At 36.1% G+C, this 23,747-nt stretch overlaps 1 protein-coding gene across 1 annotated transcript in view; it reads right to left on the bottom strand.

The window, feature by feature from the left end:
- The window catches only part of LOC125246971 (neogenin), a 159,673-nt gene that overhangs the window by 69,492 nt on the left and 66,434 nt on the right, over positions 1–23,747 (bottom strand). Inside the window, 2 exon segments of the mRNA XM_048158133.1 lie at positions 351–501; positions 2,615–2,890. Of these exon segments, the coding sequence (XP_048014090.1) occupies positions 351–501; positions 2,615–2,890 (427 nt within the window).

Here is a 23,747-nt window from a genome sequence, read left to right as displayed (position 1 = left end):
GCGCGATTAAGAGCGACTGAATGGATTCTTTTTGTGTGCTCCGTGGCGACAGGCTCGGCGCTGATCCGCAGAGAGTTTGCTTTAGTATGCCAAGCCACACCGAGGAAGGGCGACTGCTGCCAGAGTGTGACTGAACGATGCTGGATCTGAGGAAGAGAGACTTTGCAATCCCACTGCAGTGCTCGAAGCTTGTACCTGTATGCATTTCTTGCATCCAGCCAAGAATTCGACAGGAAAATGAAAGATTCCCTGTGCCAACATGACACACTTTTAATTTATCTGCGTTTATCTCAAGGGTTCTGCGAGACGGACAGTGGAGGAGAGCAGAGACACAGTTCTGATGCACTTACCCTTCATCAATCGGCCGGTCGTTAAACGTCCAGCGAATCACTGGTACCGGGTATCCCTTCATGACGCATGGCAACAACACGCTCTCCCCGACAACCTTCGCCACGGCAACCGGGCCCTGAAGAGTCTCTAGTTTTTCTTCAACACCCGAATCTGCAAAGACACACACACACAAATGTGATTGTACAAATATAGTGAAATACGTTGTGAACATTTGACAAAAGGAAATTCCCAATTCGATCAATCAATAAAATGATAATAACAACAACAATAATGATTTACTATTGTTTTACATAATAAAAATAATTTATTAAGTTCAATATAACAATATAACAAGTATTATAACAAGTTCTCACTATATGAATTTCAAGGTAGGGATGTGATGGTGAGGACATTTTCCCACGGTATCGGTATCACTGGGATTGGGGGGGGGGGTCATCCATAACAATGTGGAGTGAGTGTTTTCAATCAAGTCCTATAAAAGTTGATCTTCCATAGGGATGAACTAAAAACGCTCCCTGCCAGTAGACAAACCCCGTTGTGAATGTCTGTGCAGCTGTGCGCGTTTTACTTTCGCTTTCGAAATTACTTTCGAAATTACTTTCGAAATTACTTTCGAATTAGCACAAATTTGGCGGCAATTGCTTGAATGGTGGGTTCATTATTATTCCTGATGAAAAACAACTAATCCTTTGCAGGTTCCCTATTAGCATTGGATTTAAATCCAAAATACTGCCAAATAGGCGCTTTTACATTTCACTTTGAAACCAAATTTCTTCCGCCATCGTCTCGTCAGTCAGCTCCTCACTTCCGTGATAAATAAAATCCGACTCCTGCTTCTGGTCTGTGCTGCAACTCTCATTCGACTCTTATTCGCTGCATTGAGCAGAAGTGTTCAGTTTTTAATTTAAGTGTTCGTGGGCAAATGATGTAACCATGTGTTGTGGCTGAACATCAAAAACACCAACTATCGCAGCAAGGTAAACACTATATGCAACAAATGATGAAACTTCTATGCAAACTTATAAAAGTGGTTACATGTAGAAATCAAATTACTGTGCAAAAGTTTACACATTTCATTACCAGTTTCCTTTCATTTGTTAAAATAACAGCTTAAAGTTTAACTTTGCTGATTTTAAACCCACTTTATATTGTTACAATGTCAGTATATTATATATATATATATATATATATATATATATATATATATATATATATATATATATATATATAATATATATATATATATATATATATATATATATATATATATATATATATATATATATATATATATATATATATATATATATATATATATAAAAATTAACAATCTTTGCTTGTTCTTCGTTATCTGACCGGGCTTTTGCTTTTTATCAGCAAAAGTCCAACTTTTGACAGCTCCAGAGCTTTTGTGAAAAACCGTGGATTATACTTCCACATTTTTATATCTCTCCCCACAGACGGTTGGATCAACAGAGGGATATCAACAGAACAGTTATAGAGTGCTGAGATTTTCCTACGGGATTTCATATTGGGTTTTTTGATTTATGTGTAAAATAAAGCCTGTGGTAAACATAACTTGACTATACTTTGACGTTTTGCTCTACAATGTAAATTACACACAGCCATAGTGAAAATGCAAGTTTTGAAGCAGTTATGTTCGCATTTGAAAACGTACATTTTTATGGGTAACTAGATAAGACAGCTTGGGTTGTGAGTGTGTGCAGTACATGTTTACCACAGGCTAACACTGAAAAACCCCATTATAAAATCCTATATTAAAATCTCAAAACGAACCAGCGGCGAATTAGACTTCCGGGTTCTGCTCATCCAGAAATGTTGACTATAAACACAGAGGTTTTGCAGATTGTGGTGTTCTCTCCGTATTTTAGCCGCTGCCTACAGTGCGCTGGATTCTTCACTGAAGCCAAAAGAAACTCACTCACGCTAAATGTTTACTCTTTGAATTCTTGCACCCAGGAACAATACAAGTCGACACCATTATGACTATAAGTTTACCAAGAAGCATTTCCTACTAAAGCAAGGTGGTATTTGACTCTAGTAAGTGTATCCATAGCAGACGGTGGGAGTGGTCTACTCATGTTGACCAGTGCATTATGGGTGTTGACGTTTTCCTACCTATTTGGCAAAAGGGAAGATTTTTGAATATCCCTTTTATAGGCAGCCAAGTTTTTGAAAGTCAATTTTGCCAGCAGTGAAGTACCCCTTTAAAACGTTTATGTGATTTGTTTGGCATCTGTACCTGCGGACACCTGTAGTTCAGCCTCCTCTGTGTTTTTTGGCGGTCCCAGACCATCTATTGTGCAGCGGTAGAGTCCACCGTCAGTCTGGGAGGCGTTGCTGATGACCAGAGCTCCGCTGGGCAGCTGTATCACTCTGCCATCCAGTTCCACGGCCCGACTGTCCCTCTCCCAGCGGGTGAACGGCACAAGCTCTTCCGTCACCTCACAGCTCAGCATCTCAGTGCCGCCCATGCGCACAGACACGCCCTCCGGCTGACTGAGGAACCGCGGAAGTCCTGCGAGAACGGATGAAATGCGTTATATTACTAGAGTAAAGCTCATTTAATCTCTACAGTGACGGAATGAAAAGATTAAGTGAGAACAATTCAAACCCTGAGGAGCTACAGATGGAAATTAGATGCTTTGCTAACTCTGGAGAAATTAAGTAAATAACACTAATGGTCTTGTCAAACCAATTAGCAAATAAACTTAGGAGACGAGCAGCCATTAAGCATGTTTGAACAGCACAGCGGAGGGTCTGTTTGCTATCATATTCCATTCACTTTATTAATACACTGATTAATGCTTACTAATTGATTAAAGAGGAACATTTCAATGAAGAGAAACGAATTTGTCTCAGAATTTCAATCGGTTTAAATTACTTACACACACACACACATATATATGTAAATATATATTTATAAACTCCGGAAAACAGCAAATCAAACCTAAATACACACAATGTTAAATGAGAAAAACACACAATACTAAATAACATTTTTGTGTATGCCAATATTTTAAAGAAAAACACACAGGCAAAAAAATAATGTTAAATAAACAGAAAATAAAGATAAATAACTAAATAAACAATGTTTATTGTGATTTATGTATAATGAGAGCAAGTATATAAGTGATTTATGTATAAAGTAAAAAACAAAAATAAATACATATAAATACTCACACACACACACAAGACTAGTGATTTTTCTCTCTTTTAACATTATTTTGTAAATGACAAGGGTAAGGGATTTTTGCAAAAGAAAAAAATCTAATCAACAAATACTCATTTATCAAAAGAGTGCACTAAATGTTTAATATTTCATATAAAAGGAAAAATAAAACTCTTTGTGCCATTAATTGCTTTGAAACTCACTAAATAATCAACATCAAAAGACTGAACAAATAAACAGCTCTGAAACACCACTGAGAAGTCTTAAGAGATTCGCCAAGAAGATAAACTTGAGACTGTTATTTCTCTCTTGTCTTTAATCTCACGTTAACAACGTCTCTGCAGAAGTTCTACGATGCTCCTGAAGTTTGTGGAAGAGCTTTATAACTCACCGTACAGACTGCACTCTCTCTACCAGCTGAATGTATGAGAGCTGAGAGCGTCTCTGACATCCTAATGTTCTCCTGGGCTATTTATGTGTCCTGGCTGATGTAGGACTTGTTGTGGTCTAGAAGCACTAGAGTGGTGTGTGTGTGTGTGTGCTGACAGGTCTGTAAATTAGCCCCAGCCTACGACCTGAACCAGAGACATCCCTGTACACACACTCTCTTTTTAACAGGACACAAAATCTCAGAGCGCCGACGCAACAGGCCTGAAGACACGACACTCAAACGGTTTGCCTTCACTAGAAGAAAAGTGAAGATGTGCGACTACATCAGGACTTGAGGTGGGCAAATAAGGACAGAACAATGTGCTTTTGGCGGGCAGAGCTACTGCGTGTAAACAGTTTACGAAGCCTGTCAGAGAGAATGTGTAAACGTGCAGTTAACATATGCAAACATACATTCAGACTATACAAACAAATGCTCTGTCTGGGGTGTGTGATAAGACTCTAAAAGACACAATGATAAACACACAAATTGACAAACTCTACCAATACACACACAAACATATGCATTCATTCATATGCACACACACACTTCGATATGAAGTCGGTACTGAAACTGTAACCAATCACAGACGTATCTGTTGAGTGCGTGAACACAATGGCCAATCAGAGGCGTTTATGAATCCACTCAACAGCTCTCATAGTCGGTACTTTTAGAAAAATTATCAAATTTTCATGTTGCAATAATTGCTGAAGGTTTTATCACGGTATACGGTATTATCACAATATTGAAATAAGTTGCAAAAAAATTGTTGTCATACTATAAAAGATTTAAAAACTATTTTTTTTAAATCTTTAACAAAAAGAACTTTAAATACATTTAATTCTGACTTTAGAACTCATAATTCTGACTTTATTTCAAGCAATTCTGACTTTATATCTCGCAATTCTGACTTTATTTCAAGCAATTCTGACTTTATATCTCGCAATTCTGACTTTATTTCAAGCTATTCTGACTTTATAACTCGTAATTCTGACTTTATTTCAAGCAATTCTGACTTTATATCTCGCAATTCTGACTTTATTTCAAGCAATTCTGACTTTACAACTCGCAATTCTGACTATATAACTCGCAATACTGACTTTATAATTCGCAATTCTGACTTTATTTCAAGCAATTCTGACCTTATAACTCGCAATTCTGACTTTACAACTCGCAATTCTGACTTTATAACTCGCAATTTTGACTTTATTTCAAGCAATTCTGACTTTATATCTCGCAATTCTGACTATATAACATGCGATTCTGACTTTATATCTTGCAATTCTGACTTTATAACTCGCAATTCTGACTTTATTTCAAGCAATTCTGACTTTATAACTCGCAATTCTGACTTTATTTCAAGCAATTCTGACTTTATAACTCGCAATTCTGACTTTATAACTCGCAATTTTGACTTTATTTCAAGCAATTCTGACTTTATAACTTGCAATTCTGACTTTATATCTCGCAATTCTGACTTTATAACTCGCATTTCTGACTTTATAACTCACAATTCTGACTTTATTTCAAGCAATTCTGACTTTATAACTCGCAATTCTGACTTTATAACTTGTAATTCTGACTTTATTTCAAGCAATTCTGACTTTATAACTCGCAATTCTGACTTTATAACTCGCAATTTTGACTTTATTTCAAGCAATTCTGACTTTATATCTCGCAATTCTGACTATATAACATGCGATTCTGACTTCATAACTCGCAATTCTGACTTTATAACTCGCAATTCTGACTTTATTTCAAGCAATTCTGACTTTATAACTCGCAATTCTGACTTTATTTCAAGCAATTCTGACTTTATAACTCGCAATTCTGACTTTATTTCAAGCAATTCTGACTTTATAACTCGCAATTCTGACTTTATAACTCGCAATTTTGACTTTATTTCAAGCAATTCTGACTTTATTTCAAGCAATTCTGACTTTATATCTCGCAATTCTGACTTTATAACTCGCAATTCTGACTTTATAACTCACAATTCTGACTTTATAACTCACAATTCTGACTTTATTTCAAGCAATTCTGACTTTATAACTCGCAATTCTGACTTTATTTCAAGCTATTCTGACTTTATAACTCGTAATTCTGACTTTATTTCAAGCAATTCTGACTTTATATCTCGCAATTCTGACTTTATTTCAAGCAATTCTGACTTTACAACTCGCAATTCTGACTATATAACTCGCAATACTGACTTTATAATTCGCAATTCTGACTTTATTTCAAGCAATTCTGACCTTATAACTCGCAATTCTGACTTTACAACTCGCAATTCTGACTTTATAACTCGCAATTTTGACTTTATTTCAAGCAATTCTGACCTTATATCTCGCAATTCTGACTATATAACATGCGATTCTGACTTTATATCTTGCAATTCTGACTTTATAACTCGCAATTCTGACTTTATTTCAAGCAATTCTGACTTTATAACTCGCAATTCTGACTTTATTTCAAGCAATTCTGACTTTATAACTCGCAATTCTGACTTTATAACTCGCAATTTTGACTTTATTTCAAGCAATTCTGACTTTATAACTTGCAATTCTGACTTTATATCTCGCAATTCTGACTTTATAACTCGCATTTCTGACTTTATAACTCGCAATTCTGACTTTATAACTCACAATTCTGACTTTATTTCAAGCAATTCTGACTTTATAACTCGCAATTCTGACTTTATAACTTGTAATTCTGACTTTATTTCAAGCAATTCTGACTTTATAACTCGCAATTCTGACTTTATAACTCGCAATTTTGACTTTATTTCAAGCAATTCTGACTTTATATCTCGCAATTCTGACTATATAACATGCGATTCTGACTTCATAACTCGCAATTCTGACTTTATAACTCGCAATTCTGACTTTATTTCAAGCAATTCTGACTTTATAACTCGCAATTCTGACTTTATTTCAAGCAATTCTGACTTTATAACTCGCAATTCTGACTTTATTTCAAGCAATTCTGACTTTATATCTCGCAATTCTGACTATATAACATGCAATTCTGACTTCATAACTCGCAATTCTGACTTTATAACTCGCAATTCTGACTTTATTTCAAGCAATTCTGACTTTATTTCAAGCAATTCTGACTTTATAACTCGCAATTCTGACTTTATTTCAAGCAATTCTGACTTTATAACTCGCAATTCTGACTTTATAACTCGCAATTTTGACTTTATTTCAAGCAATTCTGACTTTATAACTTGCAATTCTGACTTTATATCTCGCAATTCTGACTTTATAACTCGCAATTCTGACTTTATAACTCACAATTCTGACTTTATAACTCACAATTCTGACTTTATTTCAAGCAATTCTGACTTTATAACTTGCAATTCTGACTTTATAACTTGTAATTCTGACTTTATTTCAAGCAATTCTGACTTTATAACTCGCAATTCTGACTTTATAACTTGTAATTCTGACTTTATTTCAAGCAATTCTGACTTTATAACTCGCAATTCTGACTTTATAACTCGCAATTTTGACTTTATTTCAAGCAATTCTGACTTTATATCTCGCAATTCTGACTATATAACATGCGATTCTGACTTCATAACTCGCAATTCTGACTTTATAACTCGCAATTCTGACTTTATTTCAAGCAATTCTGACTTTATAACTCGCAATTCTGACTTTATTTCAAGCAATTCTGACTTTATAACTCGCAATTCTGACTTTATTTCAAGCAATTCTGACTTTATAACTCGCAATTCTGACTTTATAACTCGCAATTCTGACTTTATAACTCGCAATTCTGACTTTATAACTCATAATTCTGACTTTATTTCAAGCAATTCTGACTTTATAACTCGCGATTCTGACTTTATTTCAAGCAATTCTGACTTTATAACTCACAATTCTGAGTTTATATCACGCAATTCTGACTTTTTTATTTTTTATTTCATGGCGGAAACAAGCTTCCATACATAACCGACTGTGTTTAATTATGCGGGTATTTTGATATTTTTGTATATATTTGTCTGTTCAAGTGCAAAAAGACGCAGAAGAGAACAATCAGTATCGCACACTATACAGTATGAGAGGTGGCTATTCACTGTATTTTGAAGTGCCCATGATAACAATATCGTGCATGTTCATTATTGTGGTATATCAGCACATTTCTAGTCTCTGATGTTAAATGACAAAATAAACTTATTTGATACACTACACGGTTACATAGTGTATAAGTGCGTCATTTAGGACACAACCCTTGAAACTCCCAAGAAACTACCCAGAAGACCCCAGCAACAGCATAGCAACATGCACAACATCCATTGTGGAGGCTAGTTTTGCACAGCCTACATGTACATTCATTCATTCACACAGACTCTCTCACACTCTTGAGTTAAAAAGCACCAAACATGTAGCTGAGCGACAGAACATCAAACAGCTGCTCTGTCAGGCTGCTGGTTTTTAGAGAAGGAATACATAAAAATCCCCGCACACCACAGGCACAAAACACACACACACACACACACAGTGTATCTGCCTGCAGCCCACATATAAAGTAAACACGAGAGTGTGTGTATATTTGTGCAAGCGTGTATCTCGAGCAAATAATGTCGTGTGTGATCCGTCCACATGTTCGGCCACATGCTGAACACAGCGAGTGAAAGACGGCGTACATCTGCGAATATCCGGCCTCCGTATCTCACTGCATCCATCCCTGATGTGACGGAGAGACACCAGAGGGGAATCATTAAACACAGCTTGGAGCTGTCTACAGCCTGAAGGCAGACAAATTCATCCACACACACACACAACACTTAAACAAACACACAAACACAACAGCTCCAAGGCCAGTTCATATTTCTCTCACTGGAACGTGCGGTTCTGTTCTGTTCTTTCAGAGTGATGAATAAACAGTTGGTGTTTTTAAGGTCCTCACAGACTTCCTAAGGACTAAGAGCTTCACAACGCGCACGTCACACAGTGTTAAGGGCGGCTACACTAGTAGAACGAATTTTTGAGTGTGTCAAATGTGAAAAAATATGACTGAAAAAAACAAACAAAAACATTAAAAATGAACACTGCACTCTGATATAGATTCGTTGGCCGATGAAATTTCAGACAGCCATGCTCAGTTGTGCTTTTCAAAACCCAATCTGCTGTTTTCCCTCGAGTGTCACACTGACCCGCCCAACAAAATGTACTGTTGCTCCTTGCTGTCACTTAGGGTTATCTAAAACAGCGCTTGTTGCTTTAAAGTCTAGCACCAGGACACATTTATACCTGATAATAACATTTGTCTCTGGTGATCTGATCATGGATTGTCAGCTGAGACAGACTACGGTTCACACCTGCTAATAAAGTGCATCTCAAACGCTTCTCCTGAGACCACTAGACATCTCCTACATCAGTCTGTCACTGCATGTCGATGCTGATGCCGAACATGTTCTGTGGGGGCTTGTGTATTTATGGGATGCATCTCACAAACCCTTGTTTTGCTGTGTGTTTTGTGTTATCTGAGATCCATTACACATTTTAAATAACCTCTGAATATGCTTTGAGGGAACGCTCTTAAAAATAAAGATTCCATAAGGGGATTTCGCACATTTTCGTACTTCCTATAACTTTTGCCGGAAGTACCACAGGAAATGGGAATGATTTTAGTTACAGAAATGCCTTTTGGTGGATTAAATAAGCTCCTATTTCAGTGTAGGGTCTAACCCAGCACAGTAGGAACTTTGACATAAGTGTACGTTGATTGGTCAAACACATGCCATACGAAACACCAGCACCCGCCATTTTTAAAAAGCCATGTAAACACACAGTTTACATATACCTGTACTTCCTCCACGAACATGGAAAACAGCGACAGATGAACCAGCACCGAAGACCAGGCACTTCTCAACCTTTACGCTCAGGAGGAAATCCAGTGTGACTTTGAAGGGACCAAACGAAATGATCATGTATTTATGATTATTATTAGAGCTGCTCGATTCTGGATGAATTGAGAATCACGATTTTTTTTGTTTCAAACAGAGATCACGATTCTGAACAGACAACTAATCAAAATAATGTAATTTACTAGAGGTTTTGACAAAATGTTAATTGCTGCTGTCTATTTAAAATGTTTAATTAATCTGAATTATTTAAAAACTTGGGTTGAATGAATGATTCAATGACTTACTCATAAATACTTCACTTGTTTCATTACTGGATAAATCGGCATGTTTGAGCGAATCTCTTGACTGAATGATTCAATGATAAAAACATTTTTTAACAGTCATTTGTCGCCACCTAGTGGTGTAACACTGTAATGGCACAATTGTTAATTGAAGTACCAAGTTACTTTCAAATGGTGGTTAACAGGCTGTTTACATGTCACCGTTTTAAACGTAAAACTTTGTGTTTTGGCTGTTCATTTACATGACAATGTCATTTTGGTGGGCTGAAAATGTAATCTTTTGATAACAGGTTTCAAAGTGCAAGTTTTTGAAAACACTATCGTTGTCAACTCCGTCTAAACTGCAAAAATGCGAATCATTGTGATTTAGGAATGAGATTGCATGGGTGTTTGAATCATAATCGCGATCTTTTAACGATTAATCATGCAGCTCTAATTATTATGCATATTATGATTAAGTATTTCTGCTTAGCTAGAGACATTGGTCATCAACTACATGGCAAATGCTGTAATATTTTTTCATATACCGTTTACTTTCTTTGTTTAACAGTTCTATCTAATAACATATTAGATAAGACTGTTAAACAGGTCGTAAACTAATGAAGAGCACTGTGTTCTCAGGCTCTGGTGTTCTCAGTGCTGTCAAAATAAAAGTCCCACACAACGGCCATCTTGCGTCACTTCAGGGTTCTTACTGGCGGTGCGAATGCAACCAGGAAAAGGGTCCTAGGAGAAAATGTAGATCTCGGGGGACTGCCCAGCTGATTTCCTATAACTACCTGGTGCGAAAGCCCCCATAGAAGAACCATTTTTAGTTCCCAAAAGAACCTTTCAGTGAACATTCTAAAAAGAACCATTTTTTTCTTAGTATGAAGAATATTTAAAAAATCTAAAGAACCTTTTGTGGAATGGAATGTTATGGAACCATCGATTTTGATAAAGAACTTTTTTTAATGATAAGAATGTGAACACATTGAACACCACTTTTGTGGTCGGATTCCCAGACGCATGCAAGTTTGAAAAATGTCACATTAGATACCACCCTCAAAAAAGTCTGTTGAGTCCAGAAACCTGCATGCCAACGGCTTTCCAAATACTGGTGAGGACTGAAACCTCCTCCCCATCTCTTCTGTATCTCAGTACCCTCCTCACATTCCACCGCCGAGCAAACAGCCAGAAAAAGCCCCTCCATTCATCCGTGGATTTCATCTGCCCTCCACAAACATTTGCTCCTCCGGTTCCCTCGCACTTCCCCCACTGACCGCCGCACATCCCAACGCTCCAAGAGCAACACGAGACCTCACACACGCTCACGGGGGGAGTGTAAACAGGGCAGGCGCTAACAGGACACTCCCGAGACCACACAGGGTCCCCATTCAGATGCACGACGCGGCTCAAGGCTGCCACACAAACAGCTTTCAGTGTGACGGATGGCGGTTGCAGTTGGCCTGACGGTACTGCAACTGCAAAGTCGCTTGTCTTTTGATTGAAGGGACAAATTAAGATCCAACTCCTGATTTACATGTAAAATAGGGCAATATTTTGAAAGGAACAGTTAATCTACAATCAAAATGTCAGTATTTACCGAAACATCAGACTTCTGAGCAACACAAAAGGAGATGATGACAAAAACAAAACAGTACAATGACAAACTCGCTTAAATAGGCGCTTTTATATTTCGATTTGAAACCAAACCTTCTGCTATTGTCTTGTCAGTCAGCTCCTCACTCTCGTGATGAATGAAATCTGACTCCTGCTGCTGCTCTGTTCTGTGTCACCGGTTACACCATCAACACTGACTATCGCAGCGAGCCTATCAGTCACATACACACACATGCTGTAACATGCAAATTATGAATTTAGGAATTAAGTCGTCTAAAAATGAAGAGGTCAATAGCTGATTACATTAAAAAACAAAGTGTGGAGGGCAAGGATGCTGGTGGAAAGGACGAGCCAAAGAGCCAGCATACAGACTCAGACACAACTGATGACGAGAGCACAGGTGCAGACAGGCTGATTTGATTTGATTTTAAATCAATTTTAAAAATGTCAAGTTTTTTTTATAGTTTGATAGTTTTCATTTGATAAGGTTTTCATTTGATAGTTAAAAGATTAAAACTTTTTGCCAACATGAGGTCTCGTGTCGCTGCCAGACTAGGGTATGCAGATTAAGACAACTATTCATCAGCATGTACTGATTGATGTTGTAGCAAAAAAAAAAAAAAGAAAATTGCAAAAATTTCTCGCAATTGCGAGTTTATATCATGAAATTCTGACTTTATAACAATTACCTCGTAAAAGTCAGAATTGCAAGACTTTATATCTCGCAATTCTGACTTTATATCTCGCAATTCTGACTTTATATCTCGCAATTCCGACTTTATAACTCGCAATTCCGACTTTATAACTCGCAATTCCGACTTTATAACTCGCAATTCCGACTTTATAACTCACAATTCCGACTTTATAACTCACAATTCTGACTTTATAACTCTGACTTTATATCTCGCAATTCTGACTTTATATCACGTAATTCTGACTTTATATCACGCAATTCTGACTTTATAACTCACAATTCTGACTTTATATCTCGCAATTCTGACTTTATAACTCGCAATTCCGACTTTATAACTCGCAATTCCGACTTTATATCTCGCAATTCTGACTTTATATCATGCAATTCTGACTTTATAACTCGCAATTCTGACTTTATATCTCGCAATTCTGACTTTATAACTCGCAATTCCGACTTTATAACTCGCAATTCCGACTTTATAACTCACAATTCCGACTTTATAACTCACAATTCTGACTTTATAACTCTGACTTTATATCTCGCAATTCTGACTTTATATCACGTAATTCTGACTTTATATCTCGCAATTCTGACTTTATATCACGTAATTCTGACTTTATATCACGCAATTCTGACTTTATAACTCACAATTCTGACTTTATATCATGCAATTCTGACTTTATATCATGCAATTCTGACTTTATAACTCGCAATTCCGACTTTATAACTCGCAATTCCGACTTTATAACTCGCAATTCCGACTTTATAACTCACAATTCCGACTTTATAACTGACAATTCTGACTTTATAATTCTGACTTTATAACTCTGACTTTATATCACGTAATTCTGACTTTATATCTCGTAATTCTGACTTTATATCTCGCAATTCCGACTTTATAACTCACAATTCCGACTTTATAACTCGCAATTCTGACTTTATATCTCGCAATTCTGACTTTATATCACGCAATTCTGACTTTATATCACGCAAATGTGAGAAAAAATGTTAGAATGGTGAGAAGTCGCAATTACTTTTTTTAAATTTTTTATTTCATGGTGGAAACAAGCTTCCATACTAATTTGCTATAAGGCACAAACATGATTTTTTGTAAAGCTGCTTTGGAACAATGTGTATTGTGAAAAGCGTTATACAAATACATTTGACTTGACTACAACAGCTTTATGTGCTTTAAGTATTTTTTCACTGATTGCTTTCCACTGTAACTATCACACCATTTGCATTTGAGAATATACAATCAGCAAGTTAAAATATGCATGTGCAAAAGAGATCTGAGCTGTGCAAACTTCAGCCTGTTCCTCACACAGTTTTCATATGACTTCAGGCATCTTTGAATGTTACGCAGGAATTATGGTCATTATATGCATTCACCATATGGAAAATAGCAGCTCGGAGATTCAGCAAACCATCTCGAGATCTAGAGCGAACAAATGAGGGTGAGTAAATGACACTGTTTTCATTCCTTCGAGCTCGCTTGAATTTCTGATCCTAAATTAGGTGTAAATTTGAAACTCACTAATGCAGTCAGATGCTAAACTTCACATATGAGAAACAATAAATGTGGCAGTAATAGAAATATTTTCAAGGCCTAAAGCTAAAAACACACCGAAAGGTGTGAAAACCTTCAGAGACAGGAGTGTAATGAGTCAGAGGACAGAGACGCTCTGACAAACAAGCGGATCAAATCGATACGTGTGCTTCACTAATGTGAAATCAATCACAGGAGAGGAGGAGAGGAAGAGACCCCTCAACACTGAAACAAAGAGGAGCTGCCATTGTTAGTGGAGGAAACGCTTGAATATAAATGATTGTGCCACTGCGACAGCTGTCACTATGGCAACACAAACATCTGGAGCACATGTGTGCGAAAAGGATTCAACGTTTGTCGCATTGAGGGTTTTTTATTCAAACACACACAATGTGCTTTCATTTACATCTAGAGGACTTAAGAGAATGTCTCACACATGCTGGTTTCTTTGTATTGGATGTTAACTAAATAAACTTCGACTGAAAGTAACTTAACTGCATTTTCAGTAGTTTAACAGTAGCTTAGCTGTTTCCAAAATACTGAAGACTCACAGGCTTAAGGGCATTTTGCATCTTTATAGCAAATGCATGTATATTAGGTGTGTAACGGCACAGGTTAGGTACGTAACTCTCTTTTGAATCACAGTTCAGTATGGGTTCTGTACAGTAGGGTGAGAAAACTAAATTATTTTCTTAAGAATAAAAAAAAAAATCTATCTCAGCTAATGCCGTAAACCATATACAAGAAGCCCTTTCTTGCACATTACTATAATATTAAAAGGTTACAATTAACAACAGAGCCCAAAATATTTTTGCATTATAACTTCTATTTCTAATCATAAAATTATGTTTCTCCAATTCGTTGTTGTAAATATAATCATTTACACAGTGGCTGTCTTGTTTTCATGATGGATTTATTTAAAAATACATTACATTAAGACATTACTAACAGGTTAATTAAAATATAATGAATATATAGGCTAATACAGTGCATATATTTAGCGAAAGAGTTAATTTCTGTAGTGAACTAACATGCGGTGGACACTGAATGACTTGCCTGAGGTAAATGTAATGCTACATGACCGTTTACAAGCTGTTTTATTGTTGACTTTCCGCCACTGAAACACTGATTGAGCGATTACAAGAGATAAGATGCGTTTCAGTAAGTTGTACTGTATCTTTCAGCATACCTTCAGATGTTCATTCATGTTTATTCTGTAACTAGTAGTTAAGAGGAAGAGATGATCGCGTTCGGCACCTATATAGACGCCACATCAAAAAGCATCAAAAAGGCATTTATTGTTTGATTTTCGTGATAAAATGGACAGAATTTGAAATTTGACACTTTGTTTCTTATCGAAAGTAACAAAACACAGAGCTTGTGATTATTGGAGGTTAATGCTGGTTAAAAGTGATTAGGCTACAATTCATTACCGTGCAGCATGCGTGCCCCCTACTGGATTAGAGTGTGAATCGCCTGTGACTGACCGTATTCATCGAACCGTGACGTCCATACCATGACGGTTCGGGGCGAATACACGTACCGATACACCCCTAATATATATGTATGTTTGTATGTATGTGTGTGTGCTATATATGTTTATATTTAAATTAAAAAAGCAAAGCAAAGTGACTGCAATTATGAGAGAGTCATTGATTCACATATAAAATGATAAAACTGATTCAAAAACACTGATTCATTCAGGAATGAAACAAGTGACTCTGAGAATGAATTATTGAATCATTCACTAAACCAATTCCTTCAAAGAGAATAATTTTCAAGTTAAAATTCAAATAGATAAACAAAAGAAAATAGAAATGCTGAAAATATACTGCTGCATTTAACTAAATATTTTGCTATAAAGATGCAAAATGCTCTTGAACTAGTGAGGTTTTTTTTACTGATTCATCAAAAAAAAAAAAAAACACAACTCATTGCTTGTGACCTAAAAAAAAATCCTGCTCGGATTAGAACTATATAAAGTACTACACGACTTTTTCAGAAAAGAAGCTTGATTGTAGTTCACCTGTTTTAAATAAGCAGCCCAGCATGGTGCCGATTCAAAGCATCTTCCCTCACACTCTTTCTGCTTTTAACACTCAGGTTTATTATCTGCGAGTGAGAGGGACCGCGGCATCAGAGCTCCCCTTTTAGACCTCAGTGTATTTACTGCAAATCCGTACCTCTAAAATAGGACAGAAGTGTTCAAAGATGTAAATATATGCATTTGAAATTATCTGTAAATAACTCCTAAAGGCAAATGAACCGTGGGCTGCGAAGTTTAACATGTGAGCCGGCGATCATGTGTTAATCTTTAATATTTTAGTGGTTGCGTAATGACCGCAGCGTAATGACATATATGCTGTGTTTACAGAATGCATTAATGGAGTCACAGAGCCGGCCGTGGCATTAATTCACTTCAGTGTTAATGGGGAAAGCAGCGCGCGGTTTTAATGCAGAAAGCAGAGGTGCTCGCTTTAAAAAGGTCCAGATGCATTAGCTGAAACCAGATGAAGTATAGTGTGTAGCTGTGGGCACTCAGGAACAAGTTTGGGTTTTTTCCTTGAAAAGGAGAGTGCCTTAATGAATGCAGAAAGACTAGACGTCAAAGGGGTCATTTTATTAAATAATGAATTTTCTTTCACCTTTCAGTTTGATGTACTAGGTAGACATGACTCTGAACTGCAAAACTTCCTGTCCAGTCCAACCAGACCGTAAGTGCCTATTTAGTATTCAGAGATTTTGCTACCTTGAAACTTGCCGTTGTAAATTGTTAAAATATTAAAAATCAAATCAGTTTAATTACGAAACAAACCTTGTAAAATAACATTTAAATATTAAAGAAAAATATTACAAATAAATATTAAAATTTAAATCAGTTTAATTATGAAACATACCTTGTAAAATGAAATAAAAATAAAATAATATTAAAGAAAAATATTGCAAATAAATATTATAAAAGGAAGTCATTTTAATTATGAAACAAACCTTGTAAAATGAAATTTAAAATAAAATAATATTAAAGAAAAATATTGCAAATAAATATTAAAATTGAAATAATTTAAATTATGAAACAAACCTTGTAAAATGAAATAAAAATAAAATAATATTAAAGAAAAATATTGCAAATAAATATTATAAAAGGAAGTAATTTTAATTATGAAACAAACCTTGTAAAATGAAATAAAAATAAAATAATATTAAAGAAAAATATTGCAAATAAATATTATAAAAAGAAGTAATTTTAATTATGAAACAAACCTTGTAAAATGAAATAAAACAAAACAATATTAAAGAAAAATATTACAAATAAATATTAAAATTGAAATAATTTAAATTATGAAACAAACCTTGTAAAATGAAATAAAAATAAAATAATATTAAAGAAAAATATTGCAAATAAATATTATAAAAGGAAGTAAAATAAAATAAAAAAATACATATTATAGAAAAATATATCAAATAAAATGTGTTGTTAAATATTTTTTAAAATATATATAAAAAAGTTTATAAAATAAAAAAAGTTGATAAAGATATAAACCATCAAAGTACAGAATACGGCCCATATTATATTTGTCTGGGTAAGAATCCAAGTACAACACCACTTTTAGACTTTTCATATCCTGAATAACACAGCAAAATAAACAGGACGGGCCAGAATTAAAACGTTAAGATGCTTAATACCTGCCGGTCTGAAGGTGAGCTCATTAAAGTGGAGACGAACACAGCAGGAAGTCAAGGACGATGGAGAACATGAGGTGCAGAGATCATCCAGTCATCATTAAACTCCATGATGGAGGCCGCTGACAGGCCAGATCTTACAAAAGGTCACGATCATCTCCAGACGACTGCACACAGGTCACTCAGATCGGCGTAGAGATGAGCAGCTTGATGTTAGGTTGAAGCTCGTGTTCGGATCTGATTGACGGACGGTGAGATGAGATCATGAACGCTAAAGGTCAAACGTGTCTGCTTCAACTGGAAGATGATGTATTCCTGATTCAGGATCAGTCTTTCTACTTACAAATTGAGTTGGCTGAGAATCTGAACCAGGATCAGTTTTGAGTTATACTTAACTCAATATTTTTAAAATCATTCCGAATCTGATCCAGACAAAGTCTTTGGGGGAAAAAAAGGGATTTTCTCAGGGTTTTTTCCCCGTTTTATTTATTTTTAATTTTTAAAGTGTTGATAAAAAAAGAATGAAATAATTCTAAGGCTAGAATAAAACGCTCTGTTTTTTCTTTGATATGTTGACTGTTTACATATACATTCAACTAAATATTTTGGGGGCCATGAAAGTTTTGTGAATATGATAAAAAAAAAAAAAAAAAAAAAAAAAAAAAAAATAATAATAATAATATATATATATAATATATATATATATATATATATATATATATATATATATATATATATATATATATATATATATATATATAATATAAAAAAAATAAAATAAAATAAAATAAAATAAATAACCGCTGGAGGTGAGTTAATGAAAGTGACCAATTACCCCCCACCTCTCAAAGAAATAAAAAACAAAACAAAAAAATTATTATTTGTTACAATGTGAAAACAATTAATTAATTATAAAATAAAAAAATTATTATAAAACAAGAATGAAACAAACCAAACTTTGTTACAATGTTTAAAAATTTAAAAATCTAATAAAATAAAAATAATTAAATACAAAAAAATGAGGAAAAAAATAACAAAAAAACAAGCATTGTTACAATGTTAAAAAAATATTAAAAATATGAATTGATTAAAATAATACTAATAAAATAAAAGGATATAAATTAAAATAAAAACATGTTTTTACAATTTTTAAAAAAAATACAATTGATAAAAAAATAAAAGTAAATGAAAATAATAATAATAAAATACAAAAAAAAAAAAAGATAAAAATGAATGAGAAAATTACAATTAAAATAAAATTAAAAAACAACAACCAAGCTTTGAATAAAATAAAGGTGGAGATTATCATTAGAAATGTCAAGACTGACCTGTAGCCAATCAGGACTTGCCAATGCAAGACTTCGGTTGCTAGCATGAGAGTTAGGCTCTCTAGGCGGCTCATCGAAGACTACAAAGCATCTAAAACCATTAAACCGTTAAGCACACTTTATGGAACACAATTACCTCAAGTTGTCTGAGTTTTCCTGACTCAATTTACCTCCCTCTCTCGAGCACATCACTACGAGCTCAACACACCCATGGGAATTCCAGCAGCCGGGCCGATAGTTCTCGATAAACAATCAGGGTAAACTCATTTAATCAGGTCTGAAGGAGCAGAGGTTTATCGAGCTGAACGGGCTCGGTAAAAACACGCTTCTGCACCAATCACACATCAGAGACCCGTCAAATCCCACCAATCAGGAAACAATCAATGTCCCTCACACCCTTATGACATTAGTCATGTTCATGACCTCAATCTTCTCGTACTTGCGTGGGAGGTGAAACCTCGAGCAGGCAAACCGTTTTAAACACACCTTAGGGCTCTGAAAAGTTCAAAGGTCAGAGACGCAAGGAAAAAAGACCTTAGTTGGAGTTGACGGCAGGTTTAATTTGATACAAACACGTAACTGTGAGGGAAATTCAATGTGTTGATCATTCAGTTATTATTAAACACTCTAATCAAGGTAATAGGCAAAAACACAAGGTGAATATGAGCCATTCTACAGAACTGGTTCAGTCAGAGTTTGACACATTTTGAAAAAAAAAAGAAAAAGTATTTTGTACGTATAATATCCATGGTGCACATTTCTAGTAATTGTGCACTTAATTGTCATATTGTATTTTCAGAAAGGTTTGGAATATTTTTCCTTAATATTGACCTATTAAGATCTACCTTGTAAATATATTGTTTGCTATTTTATTAAAAAAATTTCACAGGTAAATCAATAGCAATTACAATTTTTACATATTTCAAGTGTAATTTATGAGATTTGTTGTATTTTGATTCCAATCTTTCTTTGTATAAAGTTTATCATACTGATTTCAAAGTGAAGGATTCATTAGTTTGAATAAACATTGAACCAAAAACTAGAATAACATCTTAGTTGATAATTCAATACAATTTATTTTTGACAAAACATCCCATGTTTCGCTCGTGACTGCACAGTTTCGGTACTGACAGTAATGTGTGGGTAGTGACCACGTCACATTACAGACTACTATACTAAAACATTAAAACACTAATGATTTGCATAACTGTACTAAAATTTAGTTTATTTCCCCCAAATAAAGAATTGTGTGTTCCCTTTTGTCACTACCAAAACAATGATGTCACAATCGAAACTTTACCACGTTTCGGTAATGACGATTATAGATACTTTCAACTAAAATCTCTCAACTAACGCTGTAAACTACACATCGGAGTCAGCTGGTACTACTATAATAATAAGGTTAAATTAACTTATTTATATACAAACACTTAAATTACACTCAATGATGTTTTTATTATAAATGAAGTTTAGAATTACATAATCATATTTCTACTCCAATTCTTTTTTTTTTAAATATAAACATTTAAATCACAGCTGTCATAACTGATTTATTTAAACATGCATTAAATATTGAAGAACATTAAAAATTATAATGAATATGTAACGGTGCATATCTATATTTATCAGAATGTTGCTTTCTAGAGTTCACTTTTCTATCTGACTAATGAGTTTATGGTCACTGAATATGTTTTTCTGAGGTAAATGTGACGTCACGTGACATTGAAGCTGTTTTATTGACGTCTTTCCGAGGTTGAAGCACTGATTGAGCGATTACACGAGACATGATACGGATTTCAGTAAGTTGTACTGTATATTTTAACATACCTTCAGATGTTCATGCATGTTTATTTCGCTGTAACTGGTATTAAAGCGGAGGAGAGGATGATCACATGCTTCTCTTTAACTGAGGCGCTAAAGCGATCTGTCACGCCACATTAAACAGCGCCAAAACGGTATTTATTTTTTGAATCTCATAATAAGATGGACATCATTTGAAATCTGAGACTTTGCTTCATATCAGAACTAACAAAGCACAAAGATTATTGCGATTTACTGGATGGGAGGCGCTACATGTTCTGCTCATTCATCAACTGAAAACAGACTAATCGATTCTTGGGATTTAAGAATCGATATCGGTTCGTAAAAATGAGAATCGATTAAAATCGAGAAATCGATATTTTTTTTACCCAGCCCTAGTCACTACCGAAACTTGACCACATGTTTCGGTCATGGCGATTTTAGATACTTTTGAGTATAGCTCAAAGATGCTAATCAGCACATGGTTAACTAGCACAGTTCTGAACGGTTGCACATTAGATTATAGAAACTAGTTAACAGTGATGTGTGATGTGTTTTTTCCCTCTTTTGGAAACTCATAGAGATGTTGTGGATTATTAATTTTGCTACTGAAGCAAATGGGAATGCAAAAATATATTTGTTGTAGTTTCTGTCCAACATTTTAGAAGTTTACACAACTTTGACAAACCCTGGAAGTGTCAAAAGGGTCCATATAGACTCTCAGTCTAGTTTTCACATCAAATTAAATATGCCGTCTATGGCTACAGTCTATAGGTGGATCAGAATGCCATGATGCTTCTAGGACGGGATGCTTGAGAACCGGGACGCTCTGTAAGCACAGAGATGCCGTGTGAAGAATCATAGATGTGAGCTTTCACACATGAAAACAAACCTACACGCATATACACTGCTTGTTTTTAACCGAAGAGGAAGAAAAATCTAAAAATACACATCAGAAACACGTCGAGGAACCTGGAATGTTCACGACTAATTTAAGTCCACTCGTAAATCACATAAACGAGAAATGTTAGGTTTGATTGAATTCCCAGTAAAACGTTGAGCGCAGTCAGACGTGACTTACTGAGTGTTTGCAAGACTTTGATGTGAAGCTGTAGAACTTAATGAAAGGAGAGAAACTTTTACAGGAGGAGGATAAATATGGACAGACATTAGAGCTGCACTGTGTGTATGCAAATAAGAAGCACAAAACATAGTACGGGAAAACATTTCTCATGGCCTGGTGAGGATGATCACCATATCTGAGTACAAAACTCCCTCAAGATGTTTCTTCATTGTTCTTTGGCTTGTCTTACTCAAAACACCCTAATAACCTGGCGGACACTCAGAACAACCTGCCAAATCCATAGAAACACACTAAAATCCCAGAAACCATACTTGCTTAGGACGAAGAAAAAAAAAAAAGAAAAAAAAATAGACTACACACTCAGAACACCCTAGCAACCACATAGCATTACAACATTAATCAAAATCACCTAAATCTGTATATTAACTGTAAAGCAACCCTAGCAAACACATTGCAACATGCTTTAAAAAACATCTAGAATATCAAATCAAAAGTGTCATTTCATGTCAAAGTGTCAAATGTCATTTAGATATGAATTGTGTTGATGTCACTTAAAGGTGCAGTAAGCGATTTCTGAGAAACGCTGTTGAAAGTGGATTGGAAGGAGCAGCACAACACACTTGTAGCCAATCAGCAGTAGGGGGCGTGTCCACTCATGATGGGGAAGGAGAGAGAGTGAGCCAATCAGCAGTAGGGGGCTTGTCCACTCATGATGGGGGAGGAGAGAGAGTGAGCCAATCAACAGTAGGGGGTGTGTCCACTCATGATGGGGAAGGAGAGAGAGTGAGCCAATCAACAGTAGGGGGTGTGTCCACTCATGATGGGGAAGGAGAGAGAGTGAGCCAATCAACAGTAGGGGGTGTGTCCACTCATGATGGGGGAGGAGAGAGAGTGAGCCAATCAACAGTAGGGGGTGTGTCCACTCATGATGGGGGAGGAGAGAGAGTGAGCCAATCAACAGTAGGGGGTGTGTCCACTCATGATGGGGGAGGAGAGAGAGTGAGCCAATCAACAGTAGGGGGTGTGTCCACTCATGATGGGGAAGGAGAGAGAGTGAGCCAATCAACAGTAGGAGGTGTGTCCACTCATGATGGGGAAGGAGAGAGAGTGAGCCAATCAGCAGTAGGGGGCGTGTCCACTCATGATGGGGAGGAGAGAGAGTGAGCCAATCAACAGTAGGGGGCGTGTCCACTCATGATGGGGAAGGAGAGAGAGTGAGCCAATCAACAGTAGGGGGCGTGTCCACTCATGATGGGGAAGGAGAGAGAGTGAGCCAATCAGCAGTAGGGGGCGTGTCCACTCATGATGGGGAAGGAGAGAGAGTGAGCCAATCAGCAGTAGGGGGCGTGTCCACTCATGATGGGGAAGGAGAGAGTGAGCCAATCAGCAGTAGGGGGCGTGTCCACTCATGATGGAGGAGGAGAATGAGCCAATCAGCAGTAGGGGGCGTGTCCACTCATGATGGGGAAGGAGAGAGTGAGCCAATCAGCAGTAGGGGGCGTGTCCACTCATGATGGGGAAGGAGAGAGTGAGCCAATCAACAGTAAGGGGCGTGCCCACTCATGATGGAGGAGAATGAGCCAATCAGCAGTAGGGGGCGTGTTCACTCATGATGGGGGAGGAGAGAGCGTGAGCTAATCAACAGTAGGGGGCGTGTCCACTCATGATGGGGAAGGAGAGAGAGTGAGCCAATCAGCAGTAGGGGGCATGTCCACTCATGATGGGGAAGGAGAGAGTGAGCCAATCAACAGTAAGGGGTGTGTCCACTCATGATGGGGAAGGTGAGAGAGTGAGCCAATCAGCAGTAGGGGGCGTGTCCACTCATGATGGGGAAGGAGAGAGTGAGCCAATCAACAGTAAGGGGTGTGCCCACTCA

The sequence above is a fragment of the Megalobrama amblycephala genome, linkage group LG15, assembly GCF_018812025.1.
Source record: "Megalobrama amblycephala isolate DHTTF-2021 linkage group LG15, ASM1881202v1, whole genome shotgun sequence".
Classification (NCBI taxonomy): domain Eukaryota; kingdom Metazoa; phylum Chordata; class Actinopteri; order Cypriniformes; family Xenocyprididae; genus Megalobrama; species Megalobrama amblycephala.
This window is presented reverse-complemented; position numbering and strand designations above follow the sequence as displayed.